This window comes from Bombus huntii, chromosome 11 (assembly GCF_024542735.1).
Source record: "Bombus huntii isolate Logan2020A chromosome 11, iyBomHunt1.1, whole genome shotgun sequence".
NCBI classification, from domain to species: Eukaryota; Metazoa; Arthropoda; class Insecta; order Hymenoptera; family Apidae; genus Bombus; species Bombus huntii.
This window is the reverse complement of record NC_066248.1, coordinates 3,284,254-3,304,777: the sequence shown is the minus strand read 5'-3', so window position 1 is coordinate 3,304,777 and position 20,524 is coordinate 3,284,254. Positions and strand designations below refer to the sequence as shown.

At 39.3% G+C, this 20,524-nt stretch overlaps 4 protein-coding genes across 6 annotated transcripts in view; 2 read left to right on the top strand and 2 right to left on the bottom strand.

Annotated features, from left to right (window-relative positions):
* LOC126870901 (ankyrin repeat domain-containing protein 6) overlaps positions 1–13,126 on the top strand; it is a 134,108-nt gene extending 120,982 nt beyond the window's left edge. For 2 of the 3 annotated variants that reach the window (XM_050629081.1, XM_050629080.1), the window contains 6 exons: positions 8,850–9,059; positions 9,416–9,514; positions 9,935–11,092; positions 11,627–11,903; positions 12,118–12,357; positions 12,473–13,126. In XM_050629081.1, the coding sequence (XP_050485038.1) occupies positions 8,850–9,059; positions 9,416–9,514; positions 9,935–11,092; positions 11,627–11,903; positions 12,118–12,357; positions 12,473–12,636 (2,148 nt within the window). In that variant the 3' untranslated portion in view covers positions 12,637–13,126. The remainder of the gene's footprint in view (positions 1–8,849; positions 9,060–9,415; positions 9,515–9,934; positions 11,093–11,626; positions 11,904–12,117; positions 12,358–12,472) is intronic. The other variant, XM_050629082.1, reaches the window with a different exon arrangement.
* A 139-nt stretch (positions 13,127–13,265) lies between these two features.
* LOC126870906 (CDK5RAP1-like protein) lies at positions 13,266–15,936 on the bottom strand. Its single transcript, XM_050629094.1, has 7 exons — positions 15,316–15,936; positions 14,969–15,202; positions 14,676–14,883; positions 14,273–14,593; positions 13,884–14,205; positions 13,661–13,810; positions 13,266–13,579 (listed from the first exon to the last, which is right to left on the bottom strand). Exons 1-7 carry the CDS (start codon positions 15,659–15,661, stop codon positions 13,352–13,354), a joined length of 1,809 nt encoding a protein of 602 aa, XP_050485051.1. The 5' UTR covers positions 15,662–15,936; the 3' UTR covers positions 13,266–13,351.
* Positions 15,937–16,022: 86 nt separating this feature from the next.
* Positions 16,023–17,021, bottom strand: LOC126870923 (60S ribosomal protein L36). The gene is made up of 4 exons (XM_050629118.1): positions 16,861–17,021; positions 16,555–16,681; positions 16,246–16,380; positions 16,023–16,165 (listed from the first exon to the last, which is right to left on the bottom strand). Exons 2-4 carry the CDS (start codon positions 16,678–16,680, stop codon positions 16,079–16,081), a joined length of 348 nt encoding a protein of 115 aa, XP_050485075.1. The 5' UTR covers position 16,681; positions 16,861–17,021; the 3' UTR covers positions 16,023–16,078.
* Positions 17,022–17,304: 283 nt separating this feature from the next.
* Positions 17,305–20,456, top strand: LOC126870981 (conserved oligomeric Golgi complex subunit 3). The gene has a single exon (XM_050629274.1). It carries the CDS (start codon positions 17,490–17,492, stop codon positions 19,887–19,889), a length of 2,400 nt encoding a protein of 799 aa, XP_050485231.1. The 5' UTR covers positions 17,305–17,489; the 3' UTR covers positions 19,890–20,456.
* The last annotated feature ends 68 nt before the right edge of the window (positions 20,457–20,524 follow it).

Below are 20,524 nucleotides of genomic sequence, written 5' to 3'. Positions count from 1 at the left end.
TTTCTTTTCTTCGACGTTGCTGAAATTTTGGAAGAAGCAAGAGCAAAGGTAAATTTATATCGATTACGTTATGATATATTTTAGAATCGTTTCTTTCCTCCCTTTTCTTCCTTCTGTTCCCTTATAATTCTTCTCCATCCCCTTTTCCTGTTCGCTTCTTGCCTATTCTTTGTCTTTCCAAAACAACTAAACAACAGAATGAGAGAAATTTTGACGAGAATCTCCGATCGAAATTTATGACTGTAAGAGGGAAGTTTTCAATTCGCGGCGGAAATTTTTGATCAAAAATGACACTTTGTGTCTGAAGAAAATGATTCGCGAACAGGTGGCACACAAAATTTTAGGTACAGCTCTTTAAACTTTAACTTCTTCGATACCAACGCGGTGCCAAAGTATCCTTAAACAACTAACGAATCAACGATCAACGTAACACGGATGATTCGTCGAAGTTTCGCTTAGTTGCAATATTTTTGGTTACTTTCGTTCGAACTGCTTTATAAAAAGCCACGCGACTTGTATAACAGAAAATATTTAAAAAAGAAAACTATTATTAATAATACATTTCACAAAGCCACGCAAAAGTTGAATTCAATTTATACTCAAAGGACTCATATATGCACATATATGTACAAATAGCGTAAAATACTACTTGTATAAAAAATAACATTATTACGGAAATACAAATCGTAAACGCGATACAGACGGTTATTAAGCAACCGTGGCTCTCCAATAATAATCGAAGAAAAATGCTTTGGTACGCGAAGCGAAAAGAAACGCGACTTGCGGCGCGAGTTGGTATAATGGCCGACGTATATTATGCACATGCAACAATGCCTGGAGCAAGCATCTTCTTTACAAAGCCACCGATCGGCTTTCCAAGTGGTACGTGTCAGGGACGCATCAAGAAATCTGCCCTTTGCATTCGTCAGATCCTGTTCCTGCGTCTCAATGTCGATGAACGGAAACCACCGGTCATTGTGACATCCTATTGATCTCGCTGCACTTACGCTTACAATTTCTACTTAATCCTTTCGACATTATATACCAGATTCAGCTTTTCACTTTGTATAATAAGACGTGTTCGCTTCGGAGTGGTTTAATGGAATAGTTCGATCTGCGAGAGAAACGAAGCCAGAGGAAAGAAGATGAAGCGATAGGTGCGTGGATTTGTCGCGAAGGGACGATATTTTGCTTTTCTCCGCGTTTTCGATAAACGTGGATGTTAAACGTAAACGTAGACTTGTATGGTGAAATGTGGAACGTAAATTAAACGTAAGCTACATGTAGGTGTGAAAATATGAAAGTTGAAATAGAATCTCTTTGGTGGAACACGGAGGACCATTATTAAGCAAGCATAAATTAAGCAACAATTTTCACCGGCTCGATCTGATCACGAAACGCAGGATTTCCAGGTGACTGTTTATACATGTCAGATGCTTATCGGACAGCGTCCGTTAGCCACCTATTCTTACGATGAATTAAACCTACAACCTGCTCGTTTGCTCCTATAAATTTTCCACCCGTATCTTCCCTTGGCACAGCTGCCATTTCTTCCAACTTACTGATCGAATTCTTCTTTTCTTCGCTGAAACAAGTTATATTACAATTTTATATCGCGACGACTACACGATATCGTTGTACATACGTGAGTCGAAAACATAGAACAAAATTTTGTCGCGTCGTACAATTTGAGAGGCTGAAATTACCGAACTAAGGTGTGAAAAACGAGATATGGCAGGTAGAAAACGAAGCGTGTCGAACGAGCGAAGGAAGAAAGCAGCGATACGAGGCGAGGAGTCGGCTCAACGAGCGTTTCTTTAATTCGCTTCTTTAAAATATCTATCCTCGACATCGGAGGCTACATTCACAGCAACTTGCAAACGATTCGAGTAAATATCGTTTAGGAAGACAAACAGATGTAACGGTACCGCTAAACTTCGGAAGCTATAAAAAGTGACATCGACAGCTTCGACTTTCAAGCGTCTGAAACAACCGAAGCAACCAACCTGTAACCGGTTCGCTGCGAGCCAAAAGATCCTGCACTTCCTTCGTTTGACGAAAGAGGACGACGAAAGGGGTGCGCGTTAAAATTAGAAGAATGTCAGCTCTGCGGAGCGATGATTTCGCGCCTTGTCCGCCCCTGGCCCGCTACATCGTGGTTTATTCTGTCGGGCAAACCGCACACACGCTCGTTTTACCTGAGAAAGACTCCTGCTTACCCGAGAGTGTGTTCCCTCGGTTGCGCGCGCAACAAAGGGGAAAAAAGCTGGAACCGTGGTGGAAGGAAGAAGAAGAAGAAGAAGAAGAAGAAGAAGAAGAAGAAGAAGAAGAAGAAGAAGCCGGCATTCGATGCGAGCTCAGAGCTAGGGAGAAGAGGAACCTGGCCGTAGGAACCTTCGCCGTAGCTGGCGAACGCCTCGATGGTCAATGAACCATGGCACACGCGACTCTCGCGCGCGCAACACGCTCGTCGTAGCGCGAACACACGCGTCCTCCGCTGCTATCTCGTCTCGTTATTACGCACGATACGACCCACTGATGGATCGATCGAATCGATGCGCGGCCGGAATAAAGGCGTGATCGCCGGACTTCTTTTTCTTCGCCTTGATTTTCCTTGACCAACCATGGGTAGACGGTTTGTGCGCCGTTTCTTCTCGTCCGCGCGTGAACCGCAAAGCATATAGGTAGAGAAAGACGAACAGGAAATGGGACCAGAAGAGCGTTTCAGAGATGGGATGGGCATCTGCCTCGTGGCGATTGCTCGCAACTTGTTTTTCTTTTGCCGGCCAACCATGGGATTAGAATGTGTGAACGGTGGTAGTCGGACGAGGATGATGTCGGTGATCGAAGTTGATGACGCCGGCCGTGAATGGGCAGGATGCAGGTTCGTTTCGATTTCGAGAAACGAGAAGAAACGGGAGAATCTGATTGTGAGAAAATTTGGGAAACGGGGAAAGTCTCGCAGCGGCTGTAAATTCGCGTGCCATTGTATTCGCTGTAATATACTTATACGCTGGTTAATTTGGTCGACAGATACGTATGTATATATAGTTTTTGTTTAATGGTACTCTCGCACGACTACGAGTATTTGATGCGAATGAAACGTGCAAGTGTGACGACCACGCGCGAGACAAATTGCATCTAAGATTTTAATTACGTTTAAGTCGTTATCACGCGCAGTGAGTTCTACCGAATAGATGGAATCGACGTAGCATAACGCGCAACACGGAGTCTCATGGCAATTTATACGTTCTTTTAAATAGATACTTTTACCTCGAAGGTCGAACCAGTGATTAGTCTTCTTTGAGTTTCATTCAAGCGTGGTATAAATGAAACGCGATTCCTTACGGTAATCTGTTAACTTTTTTAAACGAGTACGCTTCTAGTTTTATAATATAAACGGCGATTACTTTTCATACTGCCCAAAGCTATCAAACCAACTTATCGATTAACTTGATTAATCTACGAATATTTATCAAATTCTGAACAACCGAGATTAAAAGAAATCTGATAAGTATCATTTATAAAAATGGCTAAAGTTATTAAAATTCTCTCTCTCTCCCTCTACTTGTTGGTGCTTAGCAATGAAAATTGGTTCGCCACTTCTGCCTAAAGCAAAAAGGCATTACATAATTGATCCACTTTCTCTTGCCATCTTATACGTACAATTCCCTGTTGTTAGTGATCGATAATTTCGACGATAAAATATAAAATTTAGCATTTGAAACATATTCTCTGACCGATACGCCTAACACGATCGACAGAATCGATAAAATCGACGAGCCTCCTGATCGACGCCATAACGTCCCAACAAGAACACCGACGATCTAACAAGCAGGAAACGAGAACTGGCTTGAAACTGTTTAGTCGATGGCACTGAAGGCCTCGTGGCGATTGTTAAGGATTTTCCAGGCGGACATGCACGCTTCGAGGACCTCACTTTGGCGATTAGTCTTCTTGAAGTTTCTTAATCGTTCGGCGGGGAAGCCTGCAGCGAGTCGATCAGAGATTTTGATGAAGTTCGCTGGTTGTTACGCATAACATGTCCTGATAGATGGATGGTCTTGACGGAATAAAGGTGTAATGTTCTAAGGAACATAGGAACTGACGAGCAGGTAATAGGATACTGCTCGAGACCGTTGATGACACCAGCCCGGTAATAGATGCCGATGCTTTTTGAATTCATCTTCTTTCTAAAAAAAAAATGCGCGCCAATCTCGAAGAAAAATGAAACGTAATCGATGATCACGACGTCGATTAATTACGCCGACTGTTGAAAAATACTTTCTATTCCGGTCTTTGAGAAAGATACCAAATCCTATTCCACGAATCTCTCATATACAGGTATGTCCCTGATGGAAAAGATACCGAAGAGTCGCGTGAAAGAGTCTGCTTGGAAGAATCATAGATAAATGTACGAGATAATTCTATGAACGATGTCCTAGTATTCAGACGATATGGATACGCTTTCGAGGGTGCAGCATAAAATTCGAGAGAAACTCGAGCGAGATTCGTTGTTACGTAGGTGTTCGCGAAATTCTCTTCGCTTATATCAACGTGAACACGCTCCTCGATAATCATCGCGAACGGTACAGGAAATTCTTACAGGTTACATTCCGACACGATCTGGATGCTCTGGATGCAGTCACCATGACAATACATTATGCATGTGTTCCTCGGAGCTGTTCCACTCGTATGACGCGAAAATGACAATGGTCTTACAAACTGCTCTACGCAACGTCTATCATTTTGTTGTATTCCAAACAATTTTTCGTCGAACGACTCGACGCTTTACGGAGAATCGTTCAAATTCCAAAGGACGTGTCGTTGCAGATCCACGAAATTTCTCTAAAAAAAAAAAAAAACCATTCAGTTGCGGCAATCTAATTAGTCCGAATCTACAAGAGCCGCCCAACTAACAAAATCCACCCACTTCTCTCTCTGACGAGAAACTCGCCGATCCACCCCGAACTAACGAACCCTCGATTCTCCCGGAGAACCACCCTGACACGAAGAGAAGACAATGCACGAGGTAGGATCCGCGAGAGGAAAAAATAGGATGATGCATGGCGGTTCTGGCGGCGACTTCCGAGTCCTCCGGAGGTCCGTGAGCGTGCACGTACGTCCACGCGCTTCGACGAACAACGTTCTCTTCCTCCGGTTGAGCGATAGCATCGTGATGACCCTTGGAGCAGTCGCCTCGAAAGGCCACGCTTGACCCATCCTACTCGCGTCGTTGTCCACCAGGTATATAGCTATCGACGTTGGCTTGGCCGACGAGACGCGTCGTGATCGCGCCTTTCAGGGTCAACGAAGGCCTAGAACAGCGAAAGCAAGAAGAAGACACCGGGCTAGCTAGGGAGCGCGGAGAAATCGTCTGCGAGAGGGTTCAACAGCCTGGATAAATATATAATAAATCATACGAAGCTATGGAGTCAACCATCGGCTATTATTATCACGTAGCTCGGTGCTGTTTCTTCCGATGAAAACAGGAGGAAATTCATTTTCTTCGAGTATCGTTCGCTGTGTACGATTGAATACGATTGTGAGATGACGTGAATGAGGAAGCCGCGCTAAGTGTACATATCCATCGGTGAACAGAGACGTTCGCTTACGCGCTGTCTTCTGTCGTAGTGATTTAGAACCTGATGCGTTTAACGAACTCCTGTCCGTAGTTGGAATTAGCTGTACGGTTATTGGCGGATTCTCGTCGGTGTTTCACGGTAGCGAGCTGTCTCGCTACCGTGTTTTAGCTTCGTGTTTCGTACGAGTAGCGTTGCTTTTCTTTCTTTTTCGTAATTGTATTTTTCCAACTCGTTTCCAATCGGCTGTTACGATTCAATTTGTTTGGAAGAAAGAGCAACGCGTATTTGTGTTTAAATTCCGATGGCTGAAATCTCGAAATTACCAAGTGCTATTTATATTTGCCAATCGCTACGTCTGTACCTGTCGTGGGAGTATCCCTTAATCATTTAACAAGTTAATTCCAATATTTTTACGATAATAGCCGCGTACAGTTACCTGTCGATTAACGCGCCATCGTTCTCTTTGCGACTTTTACCCGCAGCCTGCTGCCATTTCTCTAAATCGTTTACCGCGCAGTACACGCGAACGCATCGCGTGTAAGCCAGTCATCGGTAAATATGGTATCAGAAGGTTCAACTTTAACCCAGCGAGGGGCGAACAAGCACGAGAAACGGTCGTTGGTCGACGCGTGAGATTCATCCTCGAAGACCTCGCGGAAATTTCTTTCTCTTGTATTCGTGGAAACGCGGAGAAAAACGTGATGGCGAGACGGCGGTGTTACGATCATTGACGTCACTGCGTGAAACCGATACGTGGGCTGGGTGTTTCGCCGCGGGACACCAGCGGCAAATTGTCCGTGCAAAAGCAGAAAATCGAGGCCGGCGATACCGCGAGGAGTTTCGCGCAAAGAATTTAACAACGTAGTTATAGGCCATTTCGTTTCTACATACGTACGTACATGATAATTAGAAGCAAATTACATATACATAGGTTTTCTGATAAAAAACACCGTCCACAGCAAGATTATTTACGTTAATGTTTTTCTCGAAACGGTAAAGATATTTTTATTTCGCGGGATAACCGTTAAGGTTGCGTAGTTTTTGCAGATTTTTCCTCTTTTCGCGTGGAAGAAAAAGAACGACTGGAGTTTTTTCTACGTCGATTCGATGTACGTATCTTCAACCCTGCCTAACAAGATTTTGCTTGGCTAATGAGAAAAAAAGTTACGATAGATTGCAGTTTTTCATTCTAATGAAGGTACCAAGGGCTAATGACTGCTATAAATTGATCGCACGATGGCGAAGCAACGGAACAATGATAAAACGAGAAGTAGTGGGAAACGGGTACGGTAAATGGCGAGTCGCGTGCTATCGCAAAGGGTCGCAAGAGAGACATTTAGCGTTTATATCAAAATTATCGAGCGTAAATGATTAAATATACAGCGACGAGAGAGTATCTCGATAAAAAAACGATATAATTTTCGCATCGCGCCGATGAAATTAAATTCGTTATCTCGTTTTAACGAACCAAAAGGACAGACGACGAATCTATTCTCAGATTCGTACGAATTAATTTTCCTTACGGAGAAAAGAAAGCCCTTGAAAGTTCCAATTTTTTCGCTCTTACTCTTCGTCCAGACCATCCTGTTTGTTTTATAGATTTCAATCTTCTCGTTTCAGATGAAAGTAGAATTAAAGCCGAGCTATAACGTCTACCATTAAATCGAGGAAGACAGCCGCGTTTAACTTTCTCATCAACCACTAACGGTATTCGTTCGCGTCTTTGCCATAATATCGAGCCACTCGTAACACGGATTATGACACTCGATTCGACGAAATCTAATTTGAACTCGAATTCCAATCTCGATCCTTCGGTCCAAAGATTACCAAATATAAAATACGCTCGAGGATTACCAAAAACGTATGGAAAGTAAGTACATCTCGTTCTTCATGCAACGATTTTAACAGCGGTAAATGCCTAATCTCGGCCGAAACTGCTACTAAAAAGATTGTAAAACGCAGGATCAAAAGACTGTAAAATACGATTACGCGATTAAAATACGATTACGTGACCTACTTGTCGCGAGATTATTCTTTTTTTTTTTTACAATATTCTTCGTTATAGATTTTAATACATCGTTTAAGGACGGGGAAAACGATGCAACACGGCGTCGTTTCGATACGCGAATTCGCAAAATGGCATATCTTGGACGTTTATCCGAACGAGTGGCGAACGGAACGTAGCGCGTACAGAGCTGATCTAAATTGAATAGGCATTTTGTGACGCAGCGCGCGACACTACCCACCCTGAAGGGAACCGCCCACGATAAACTTGGCCGGATTGCTCGAGCCACGCTCGAGATTTCACGTCTCCATTTAGCTGGTTTTCCCTTCTGCGCGTTTACGTGTTCCTACGCGCTTTAACTCCGCGATTGACATGTTTACCAGCTTGCAAATATAGTTTTATCGCGCAGAATACAGTGAAACGGCGAAGGGAAATGACCAGGTTGTAAAGTATGTGCCGATCCTTCGAAGCTTGTAAGGAAATAACTGGACCTGTAAATCGAGTCGTTAGTTTAAAGCATTCACAGTCAACGCGATATTTTATACGCGATCTTTTCCATTCAATTGCGTTATCGAATTCTGTCTCGTCTAAAAACGAAACAGTTTCCATCGATACTGGTTTTCCTACGCTTTCGTGTAATTGATCGTTAAGATTCGATGGAGCATCGCGTTAAGGCAAATCGATCGGTTCGTAAATTCATCGTTGTCCGTAAACTTCTGTTCGCGATACTCCTAAAAATCGACGCGCTTAAATCGCTGGCAAATGCTGATTCACCGAACCAGTCGCGCATTATCGATACGTCGAAAACAGAGCTAAACGACTGCGAATAAATTATGCCGGGATATATCTCTGTAGAATAAATAAGAAGAAGATACGATGTACGCGTTGCACCCGAGCTTCGTCAAGCTCTCTGACCGTCGGTTCCAGCGTTTCTCGGCAAAGTAAATCAATTAATCGTCATTACCAGTGGTCGGACAGATAGCTACGAATCGCTGAGGAACACAGTTGGAACGGTGATTAACGATCTGTCGTCGTTTTGCCCGATTTCGTATCCGATACGACGAAGAGACCGCCGCGCCTGTCTATATCAACAGTAAGTAATCCTTTGCTTCTTTTTTTCCCTTTTCCCGGCTCGTATCCCCTCGTCCTGTTGATCCAGTCCGACCGACAAGCGCGGACAAGCTTTGATCGATCGGTATCATCTTCGAGCCACGTTTGTACTTCGTTCGACTTCGTCAATCGATCGGCGCGTGTTTCAGCATGGAAATTCAGCGTTGCACGAGGCGTCGTGGCGCGGATACAGCAGGACGGTTGCCGCCCTGGCGAAGGCCCTTGGCACCCAACGAGCGCCTCTACACGCGAGAAATCTGGCTGGATTCGCGCCGCTCCACCTCGCCTGCCAAAATGGCCACAACCAAAGCTGCCGCGAACTCCTGCTGGCCGGATGCAATCCCGACCTTCAAAACAACGTGAGTAACAGCTTCGATCTCTTCCCTTTGTCTCCTCTTCGTCGCTTTCTTCCGTACGTACCTCCTCCTTTCGGCCTTTCGAAGTTTGCTTACTTTAACGCGCCTTCAAATACGCTCGATGCGCTTTCGTCGTGCTTCGTTTCGCGCGTGTACGGAAATTAATTGGTGAAGTGGTTGATTCAAAAAGGGTTCGAATTGAATTGAATATGAGATAGTTAGGTTTTTAGCCGGTTGAGGCTTGTCTGAAAAACGCGTGCCTGAAACGTGTCGCGAAAAGTAAGCTACGATTCTGGAATTCTGTTAGAGCGAGTGTAGCGAAACTTGCAGGTGATTTTAACAGGCTTGCGATTTTTCAGTACGGAGACACACCGTTGCATACGTCTGCCAGGTACGGACACGCCGGAGTGACGAGGATTTTGATCTCTGCGCTTTGTCGAGTATCGGATCAGAATAAAGTAAGTAACAATTTGAAACACTTGCCACGTCGTCGTAAGTTCCTCTTTTCTCGCGTAGCCTAAAGCGAGGAGGTTGTACGTGTGGTCGTACTTTCCTCCCGTACTCTTCCATTGTTCCCAGAATTTTCTTTAATTTTATAAATACCCAAGGTCAAGCTTTCGCGCAATACCCTTCTTATCCCGTAGATTTCTATCTGCCCCTTCCCACTTGGATATTCCGCGATCAAAGTCCATCCAAGAAACACGAACAAGAAAAGTCTGTGTCGAACGATCATCCTCGTATCTGCGCGCATCGATCGTGCGAGTCTCTGGTATCTGAGAGAACCGTCCGCCGATAAAGCGGCTAAAACACGAGTAAAAACCCCATGCTCGTGGTAAAGGACGGCTTGTGCGAGGACTAACGATCGTTTCTAAACGCAGAACGGCGACACGGCGCTGCACATCGCTGCGGCCATGGGACGTCGGAAGCTGACGAGGATCCTGCTGGAGGCTGGCTGCGACCGTAGCCTGCGGAACAAGCAGGGGGAGACCGCGAAGGACATCGCCAGGCGCAAGAACCTGCAAGAGATATTGGAGATAATCGGTAAAGCGCGAAGCAAGAGCAGAACGCGGAGCAAGAGTCGCGAGGAGGAGAGTACGCCGGCGACTCTGGACAAGGTCGACGGGAAGAGCAGCAGCAAGAACGAGAAGAAGCGAGAGAAGACCGGTAGTGGGACCAGCGGCAGCAGGGATAGTTGCACGAAGAAGGAGAAAAAGAAGCACAAATCGTCCGCCAAGCAGAACAAGGTGCACTTCGAGAAGGCCGTGATGGGCAGACAGTGGTCACCGTACGGTTGCCACTACTATCCCGATCCGGAAGCGTTTCCTCAGCCGCGTTTGGATTCCCTGCCACCGGATCCACTAGGCCGTGGCGAACAGTACTATTTGGACCTGGCTGGAAACATCAGGAAGGGTCCGGTGGGAGTGGGATACACGTGCTACTGTGCCCCGTTCTTCAGGCACATGGAGGCCAAGTTGGAGAGGGACAAGGCTGAGTTGAAGGCTCACATAGATCAAGCGCACGAGAGATTGGACTTGAAAGTGGCCAATCTGGAGAGGAGGACCAGAGGGCAAATCTCGGAATTGACGAGATGCGTGGCGGCGGAAAGGTCTAGGTGCGACGAGAGGCACATGCATCTTCAGCAACGTCTTTCCAGAGGTGGGAAGGGAAGACACAGCGAAAGACCGGCTAAAGCCACGTTCAACAACGATCAACAGTTCCCACCTGCTCGTGCCAGGTCTCTGGAGGATCTGCTGGACGACAGACCTCACGATAGAAGCTTCGAGATCCCCGGAGAGACACCGATTCATCGAGGTAGCCTCGACGATCTTGATATTCCTGCTATACCGCGACTCAGCAAGTCCATGAGGGACCTACCGTCCGGTTCTGGTGTCTCGAGGTCAACGCTGAGGGTACTCGACGTGCCTGCCAGATTGAACGAAACCTTCGACGGCGTAATCAAACAGGATCGTAGCTCGCCGCTAGGCGCCGCCTCTTCGCCGTCGATCGGATCCAGGCAACAGGTCCATCAGCAACGCGTGAGTGTGTAACCGGTGGTTCTTTTTATTAACTACGTTAAGCGTTCACGAAGGTGTTGATTAAGCTGCAAGACACTAATGACACGTTGCGGATGGTACATGGGTCCCGTTTACGACCAGAAGATAGGATCGAACCCTCTGGTGTTTAGATTCCTTCTGAGAGTTTTAACGGCGCGATGTATGTATTACAGGCAGAGCTAATTGTTTTATCTACCTTCTTTTTTCATCGACTCGTTCAGATTACGGACGTGGTAAGATGGAAGATAAAATGGTAATAAAGCGGATTGGTGATGTAACGTAACCAATGCCTTTATGTAACGTTTGATCGAGGGCTGCGAAAAATATTGGCACACGCGCGCTTATTTCCCAACCAAGTGCTTTTTATCAGATTCTATGCTTCGTCTTCGTGGTATGAAATGTTTGTATTCGATACGGAAGTGCTGTTACGTACAAATATTGTGCAAATATTTTTTGTAATCTCTGTAAGCGATATCTTCGTATTTATACGCTTGTTTTAAACTAAGAAACTGTCAGCAGGATCTTTCGTCTCGAGATCATGGCATAAATTCGTGCCAGGACGAAAGTAGCGCGACGCGAAAGAACGAGGACACGTCGAACGAGTGGAAATCTTCAGGGCGACGCAGCGTGCACGAGATGATTAAGCGATTTCAACAAGTACCTGGCATGCATAACGGTTGGAGGGGCCCGCGTTCCGGAAGCAGCGAACCCACCAGTCCAGAGCACAGTCAGTGTTCTCAAAATCAAAGAGTCCAACCACAAGGTGGTGTAGGAAACAGCTGGCGTGGCGAAGGTAAAGCTACTTTACATGCACTTTGAATCGATAGCAGACACTTCAACGAATTTTTTGTAAGGTCCTTAAGAAACTAGTTAAACTCAATTTTTGTTACCTTTGTCTATAACATTTCTATGTATGTGACCGATTTGACGAATAAACTTGTCGACAAGAAGTTAGTCGACGATAGAGGTAAATTGTTTTTACAGTAATTTATCATGTTAAAATGTAGGCAATGACAGCGAGAGTAGCGAGGGAGACGAGGACGAGCAACCGGAAGCATTAAGCGGCGGAATTTCTGGAAAAGGAGTGATATCAGAGCACGTGCATTACGACAGTATCGCCAGAATGCCATATAGGTCCCGTAATGCGGTTTATAGCCCAACACCGCCTTTGCATGACGCACATAATGATTCTGGATATAGCACTCGCATGTACGGTTCTAGCAAAGGTGCTTCACCTTCGTTATCAGGTAAAGATATATTAACCATCGTGTGATTTTAACATATTACATATCTTGTTATACTTTTTTACAGTTTATTTTGTACTCCATTTCTTAGAACTTCTTCCGTTATTTGCTCTTTTAGGTCAATTAGAGTGCGATGTAATTCTTCCGACCACACCAAACGCATTCTCCAGTGGTGAACAACTGGCTGCACTGTTAGAACAACCGAGGAACCATGATCTTACGGTCTACGAGCGCGGTGCCGATAATTGCGTTATTAATATCGGAACAGCCAGTCTTGTTTAACATGTATCATTTCGATCAACGTATTATTTGGAAACGAATTCTGTACTTCCAAAGACATCGATATTTTGTATAAGTTGATGATACCTACTCAGGTGTTAATATAATTCTTTTTTTTTTTTTTTAAAGATACGTGTAAATTTAAATTGGTTATTTTGTTAATAGATTCTTTTGTACAAAATGATTCTTGTTTCAAAGAATAGGATATTGTCGTTATGTAAATAATTTATAAACCTACTTTGAACGGTAACGCGTTGAAACTTACCGAATCTCCGTCTAGATTTATTGTCGCAAATCGAACGTATTTATTGTCGCGAAAAGTTTTATCAAGTGCTGTTGAAATTATGAAAAGATGAGAGAAAATAAAGTATTAAAGAATTCTCTACAAACGGAGTAGAATAAGCATAGATAAATCTTTTTTAATCAGTATGTAACGTTCTGTTAAAAATTATTAATATCATCCTCGTAAGAGGAAAGATTACGTACCTATAAACCGCCATGTGTGTACCATAATAATAGATTGAACTATATCTATTTATTATGTAAATGCTTTTTTCTTCATTCACAATACTGTTATATCACTAGTAAATACGTCGATTTAATTTTGTACGATTGTAATTAAAGACTACGTGTCTCGTTCAAAAATTGAATGTATTATGGAACAATAAGCGTGATTAAATAACAAATGAAATCTCCGAATATTATATTCTACATTTATTTATAACACAGACGGAAATGCATATTCTGTTATCGACGAATGATACAGAGGCGTGCCTGTTAATGAATGCGAATTAGCAGTCTCAATTTTTACAACAACGTAATCGCCAATTTTTATTGATCTCGTGTCATTTGAATATTTTCCAGTAGGTATAGTCATGGAGGGAATTACTACTCGCGTGTTGCCATCGTTCCTTGCTTGAAAATTTTCATCTGACCGCTTACTGGGCTAAAATTAATTATTACATATTTTACTGATATATCATCATTCTACAACATAGTTGAATTACAATAAATTGTAAAATCTTACTTGCTCTACAAGCACAAGCTGTAATTGTCCGATCTGTAATTTATTTACATTTTCTATCTCCGTTCTATATGTTGAAATCATTCTTTCGAGCCTACTTTGTTTAACACTCGGTGGTACGTCATCCTTGTAACGACGATGTGCAGTCGTTTTCTACGATTAATAATAAAAGGTTTCCATTTTTCAAATATAATATACTATATGAATTTTATAAAATGTGTATTACCTCCCGCATGCTGTAAGAGAAAAGAAAGGCTTTATTATATTTCACTAGTTCTATCAATGATAATGTATCTTGAAATTCCTCTTCCGTTTCTCCACAAAATCCGGTAATAAAGTCACTAGAAAAACACATGTTCGGAATAGTTTCACGTATATGATGCACCAAATCTATATATGCTTCGCGCGTGTATCCTCTTCTCATTCTTTCCAAAACCGCGGAATTACCGCTTTGAGCAGGTAAATGAATTTGTTTACAAATATTCGGCCTTTCCGCTATCAATTGTAAAACTTCATCTGGGAAATCTTTTGGATGAGGCGATGTGAATCTGAAAATGATTTATAATGATATTCAATAATAATAGCTATTTTCAAACGTGAAAATATTTTTAGTACCTGATCCTCATTTCTGGATTGATACGAGACACTTCATCTAGTAACTCAACGAAACGACGTCCTCCTTTTTTGTTTTTATATACTGTTTTGAAACCTTTTGCTAAATGTGTTTCTATATTATTATTAACATAGAATTCCGATTGAGATGTATCTCTATAACTATTTACATTCTGCCCAAGAAGTATCACTTCCTTTACACCTTCATCAGATAAAGATTGAACCTCTTTCACTATGCTGTCGATTGGTCTTGATCTTTCCCTTCCTCTTGTGAACGGTACGATACAGTATGTGCACATATTATCGCATCCACGCATTATTGTGCTAACAAAATATGAAGAAAACACATATGAAGATAGTTATAATGATTATAAATTATACAACAATGACAAGGATAACAGATTACACATATGCACTGGTGGAACTTGGATCTAATCGCACTGGTGTAACATCTGCATATGTTTCATCAAATGACAAAACAACATTAATAGCAGTTTCATTGTCTGGTACAGACAATAGCCTCGGTAAATCCTTGTAACTGTCTGGTCCAGCTATGACGTCAACAAGTTTGCCCTTTTCTAATATTTTATCCTTTAATCGTTCTGCCATACATCCTATTACAATAAGGTAGTATATATAGTATCGTAATATTAATATATTATAAATCTATTACCCATGCATATGAAATTATAGTTATACCTAACAAACCAATTTTCATAGGAAATCTTTTATTCTTTTTCCTTACATTATTTAAATCAGTTAACTTGTTCCATACTTTCTGTTCTGCATTATCTCTAATAGAACATGTGATTAGTAGAATTATATTAGCTTCTATTATATCATTCACTTTTCTGTAACCATGAGATTTTAGAATAGACCAGATTACCTCTGTGTCATTTACATTCATTTGACAGCCATAAACTTCAAAGTAAACTAAAAGGAATATAATTTGTTGAATACAAAAATTAAAATTAATTATTAAAATATACGTGAGATTTACAGTTTCTTTTAATATTACTAACTTAAAACATTTTGTCTTTATTTACCCTTTTGATCAGAGCCATCAATATTTTGTATATAAGGAATATTTGGTACGCTAATAGTTTCACTAGAAACTTCAATTTTTGGTGTCAAGAAATCTTTGAGCGATGGTCCAGTTTTTGACAAATCTCTAAAGTGTTTCAAATCAGAAGATTTTCTTTCAATTTCTTTATTTCTTTCAATTTCCAATCGAGTAAAAGTCGTATACACTGTTTGACATTGTTGAAAATTATAAATTGCTACATTGTTATATCGTGCGAATTTTTTAATAAACCACTTCATTGTTAGTACACAATTTGTTTCAGAAGCTTTAATTTGTTTTAATGAACTTAACATAACTGTACCAATCATTTTTAATATGGGATGACACTGAACTAATAACGTAAATACTGTACATATATAACCTACTTAGAAATAGGTTATGTAACATAAAACTCTTATGGAATCATCATGGAAAATAATTATTTTATAGTTTGTTAAGTTTTTTGAACATTAATTACAAAAGCAACGTTAACTAGATACTTTTCACGTCACTTTGATTTCTCTGAATTATTATAGTAATTACATTTGAATCATATTGACAATAAGACACCCTAAACATGTCTGAATATCAGTGGCTCCCAACTTAAATTGTTACGCTTTTATTTAACTTACAACATTAAATTAGTCTAGTAAATTTAAGAATATAAAGGGAATATGAAATACAAAGTAATAATTTTTCATATACATATATTTTTATGGATTTATTATACAAATTTAATGCATTATTTAATGATGTGCAGCTGCTTTCCTCATCTGGACAAGTATGTTTCCAAGTTCTTCACGCTTCCTCTTAGCTCTGATGTGTGTGCCCAACTATAAAATATAAGAATAGAATATAATATTCATTTGGAATATATAACACTTCAAGTGACAAAATTTATTGACATCCTTACCCTCCTCTTCAAGAATTTTAAGGCACGCTTATCCTTAGAAACTTTCAACAATTCCATAGCACGTTTCTCATATGGTGCATGTCCAGTTACCTCACGGATTAAATCTCTAACAAACTTACTGTGTTTAGTTTGTCTCTAGAATTAAAAGATTTATGAGCACATAATACTAATCTTTATAATTAATGAATTATTTTTACTTTGTATTGTTCTTTGTTTTATAAATGGTTTAATTATGAAATGTAAACAGAAATAATATAGTACAGAAGTATCATCATAAAACAGGAATGTTTATCACTGTTGCGTACTAACCCCTTTTAGTCTTGCGGGCAAAATGCATACTGTCTTTTTCCGTTCATTTTTATTCTTTGCCACACGAATCTTAGTCGTTTTATGGCCCCTGTTAAGTCCAACTGCCAATTCGTATTTCAGAGCCATCCTACAATATTAAAACGCCGTGACTTTTATAGGTTAGATCATCAAACGTAACAATACAACATTACTTAATAATATTATACTTATTACACTGCAATTACTTATGAAAGTACTTATTATTATACAAACGTAATTGATTTCACAAGATTATATAGATATTTTGAGATTCAATTTAACACAAACCTTCACGTCAGAAATACAATGGTAAAAAGGAATACAATCTTGTTTTCAATGAAAGATATTTTATGATTTTTTGTGCGCATGCGCTATGAAATCATCTTGTCTGATTTTCAAGTATGCGACAGAATTTTTTATACTTCAAAAATTTCATATATCTAAATAAATTTTTAAATGTGTTAATTATATGTGTGTTCAATTCAACTGCAAATACATAATAAAATTTTAAATTTTGTAATATACATTTATTATGTAATTGATATAAATTCCCTATGAAATATTTTGTTCTTTTTGAAATACTATCTTTTTTAAAATGATATAATAAGAATATTTATGTTTTGTATGTTTTAGTCTATAATAATAATTTAATAACACATATGTATATATATATGTTTGTTTTAAAACTTTTGATCCTGTAATATAGATTTTAATATTTCATACAGTGGACATCTTGCGCCATAGTCGATAAATCTTTATCAACTTCACGATTGTGATTCGTGATTGCTGCGGTGTCAGATTTTTGAAGGGAATTTTTTAATTTATATTACAGAACGGTATGAGCGTCATATACGCGACCATACCGCTTTTCTTAAAAACGTCTACCTCGTAACATTTATTTTCACTGACAAGAAACCATGTCGAAGATGAAAAACATTCCAAATAACTTAACCAAGTGGGATCTGTCAGAGGATTCTCTGGCACCGTTAACCGATTACCAAAAAGAATGTTTATTGAATTTAGAAGAAGAATTGTTCCCTGACAGCAATTTGAAAACTGAGGAGACAGGTGATACCGTATGCGCAAGCGAAGAAACTAAGAAATCAGTACAAATAGAACGATGCCAAGATCTATTAGAACATTATGCCAAGTTAGAGAAAGAGTGTATGGACAGGAAAGATATGAAATATGTGTTGTACCTTAATGAACTACAATCTCGACGACAAGAGTGTCATGAACTTTGTCTTCAAATAGAAGAAGCATTAGAAGACTTTACTCTGTTATATAAACAATTTTCAGAGGTTTCTGATAAAACGATATCACTTTATGATGCTAGCGAACAGCTTGATTCAGATCAAAGAAAATTAAATTCTACCATAGAAAACATCACAGAATATGTGAAATATTTTAAAGATATTGATATGATGATGGAAAAACTAGAAGCACCTACGTTATCAGTGAATAGTGAAATGTTTTTTAATATTCTAGATAAAATTGATACTAACATAGACTTTGTGCAGAATAATCTTTCGTTTAAGGAAAGCAATACTTATTTAATCAAATATAAACACTGTCAATCTAAGGCAATATCGATGATGCAAAATTATATTTTTAATCTATTTAGCAAGACCACGGAAAGTATATTGAATTTAAAAGATAATGATGATTCCCAAGATAATGCAGACGCAGCTTTAGCTCTTTTCTATGGAAGATTTCAAACTATTTTGTCAAAAGCTAGACCAGTTATAGAACAAATTGAAGCAAAATCTTATAAGAGACAAGAATATGACAGCTTATTGTCGGAGTGCCATCAATGTTATTGGAGTCAAAGAGGATTAGTATTAGGCAGTAGTGTACAAAAGTCTCTAATGTCTGTAAAGGAGAAATACAATGGTGATCATTGTAGCCTGGTACGAAATTCATGCGCATTACTGTTACATGCATCGATGGATGAGTATAAATTATTTTATGAATTTTTTTCTAAACCATCCAGTGGATTAACAGCATATCTTGAAAGCTTATGTACATCTTTGTATGATACACTTAGACCATTCATAATTCATATTAATCATTTGGAGACATTAGCTGAAATTTGTTGCATTTTGAGGATTGAAATGTTAGATGAACATGTTCAAAACAATTTTGAACCATTAGAAGGTTTTGGTAACATTTGTCTGCAATTATTGCATGATGTACAGGAGAGACTGGTTTTCCGTGCACATCTCTACTTGCAGTCTGATGTTTTGAATTATAACCCATCACCAGGTGATTTGGCATATCCAGAAAAGTTAAAGATGATGGAAGATATAGCAGAATCAATAAGAGAAGAATCCAGACAGACAAAAATGAAAAAAATATCTATTTCATCTAATGATGATAATAATCTAGAACCAATATCTAGGAATCATATAGAAATAGATTCTATCTACCAAAAGACACATATGGGGAATTCACCAGCAGATCTTCATGGAATGTGGTATCCTACTGTTCGTAGGACATTAGTATGTTTATCAAGATTATATAGATGCGTGGACAGATCTGTATTTCAATCTTTGAGTCAGGAAGCAATATCTCTTTGTGTACAGAGTATAGAAAATGCAAGGCATGAAATAGAGAAAAGAGCATCATCCTTAGATGCAGAACTTTTTCAAATAAAACATTTGCTTATTTTAAGAGAACAAATTGCACCATTTCAAGTAGATTTCACCATAAAAGAATATAGCCTGGATTTTTCTAAAGTTAAGACAGCAGCATTTGGTTTATTAGAAAAGAGTTCAAGATTTTTTACTTTGTCAAATAATGCATTACTAGAATTTTTATTGGAGGGAGCACCTCAAATGAAAGAGCAACTAATAGACTCAAGGAAGCATGTGGATAATAAATTGAAATACACTTGTCAACGTCTCATACAGCATGCAACATTTTTATTGATACATCCAATTTTGAAATTGTTAGAAAGGGAAAAGTTATATACCAATACTCCAGATGCATCTCCAGAACATGCTCTTGGAAGTCCTCAAGATGTTGCGGCAGCAATTAGCGAGGTATTACGGATAATTAAGTTTAAATGTCCTGAAATTCAACAACTGATGCAACTATATCTCTCTAATAAGGAAACAGAGTTTATTTTGTTTAGACCGGTAAAAAATAATGTCTGTGCTGCATTTACACAACTATATCAAATACTGAGTAAATATTATAATTCAGAAGAACTTTTATTAATTGCATGTCCATTACCAGAACAAATCTCTGTTATGCTAAGCTCATCCAGTCTTACTCATGGAAAAAATACACAAAGCACTGCAAAAAAAACGTAGCAAAAATGAATTAGCAAGCTTTTATAATTAGATACTGTATATTAACGCTATCTGCGATCCGTAATCAAATTACGAATTTATTTTAATATTTCTTTTGAAAAAATAAATATTAATATATAATGAATATTTTATATTTTTAAGTAAATTATGTAAAATCTGTATAAATAATTCATAATTCCATATACAATAGCTCAGATATTCAAGTAAAATTACAAAAGCTATTGCAATTTATAACGCCCTGTATTAAAGAATATTACACGATATTTTAATTCTTTGTAATGTACTTTAAGAACACGTAATTTTTATATTACGAACATGTACATATTTAAAATCTTAAATTAAATTAACACACCACGAAATTTGTACATCCCCTTAAGTGGGATTTATGGTCTTAAATAAATTTTTACAGAAATTGTTATGAGTTTAAAACAAGAAAAGGTGTATATTTTTGTAGCAAACAGTACTATAGTGTGTCATATTGCGATGATACTAGGGATTTAATTTTTCCAATTGTACTTGAAAACATGATTAATTGCTAATATATATAAGTGATAATGATATACATTACATATTGTCTATTTATTTTGATCTTACAAAACTACTTTCCTATACCCTTTTCTCTTACAGAAAAGAAC

What these genes read in the sequence shown, in the direction of transcription:
- LOC126870906 (XM_050629094.1), bottom strand. Translation starts at nt 15,661, where the DNA reads ATGATTGGTACAGTTATGTTAAGTTCATTAAAACAAATTAAAGCTTCT. An exon ending in TGATGGCTCTGATCAAAAGG is followed by an intron (nt 15,203 to 15,315) that starts GTAAATAAAGAC and finishes TATTCCTTTTAG; the next exon opens with TTTACTTTGAAGTTTATGGC. An exon ending in AGCTTGTGCTTGTAGAGCAA is followed by an intron (nt 13,580 to 13,660) that starts GTAAGATTTTAC and finishes AATTAATTTTAG; the next exon opens with CCCAGTAAGCGGTCAGATGA.
- LOC126870923 (XM_050629118.1), bottom strand. Translation starts at nt 16,680, where the DNA reads ATGGCTCTGAAATACGAATTGGCAGTTGGACTTAACAGGGGCCATAAA. An exon ending in TGCCCGCAAGACTAAAAGGG is followed by an intron (nt 16,381 to 16,554) that starts GTTAGTACGCAA and finishes TTTTAATTCTAG; the next exon opens with AGACAAACTAAACACAGTAA. An exon ending in TAAAATTCTTGAAGAGGAGG is followed by an intron (nt 16,166 to 16,245) that starts GTAAGGATGTCA and finishes TATATTTTATAG; the next exon opens with TTGGGCACACACATCAGAGC.
- LOC126870981 (XM_050629274.1), top strand. Translation starts at nt 17,490, where the DNA reads ATGTCGAAGATGAAAAACATTCCAAATAACTTAACCAAGTGGGATCTG.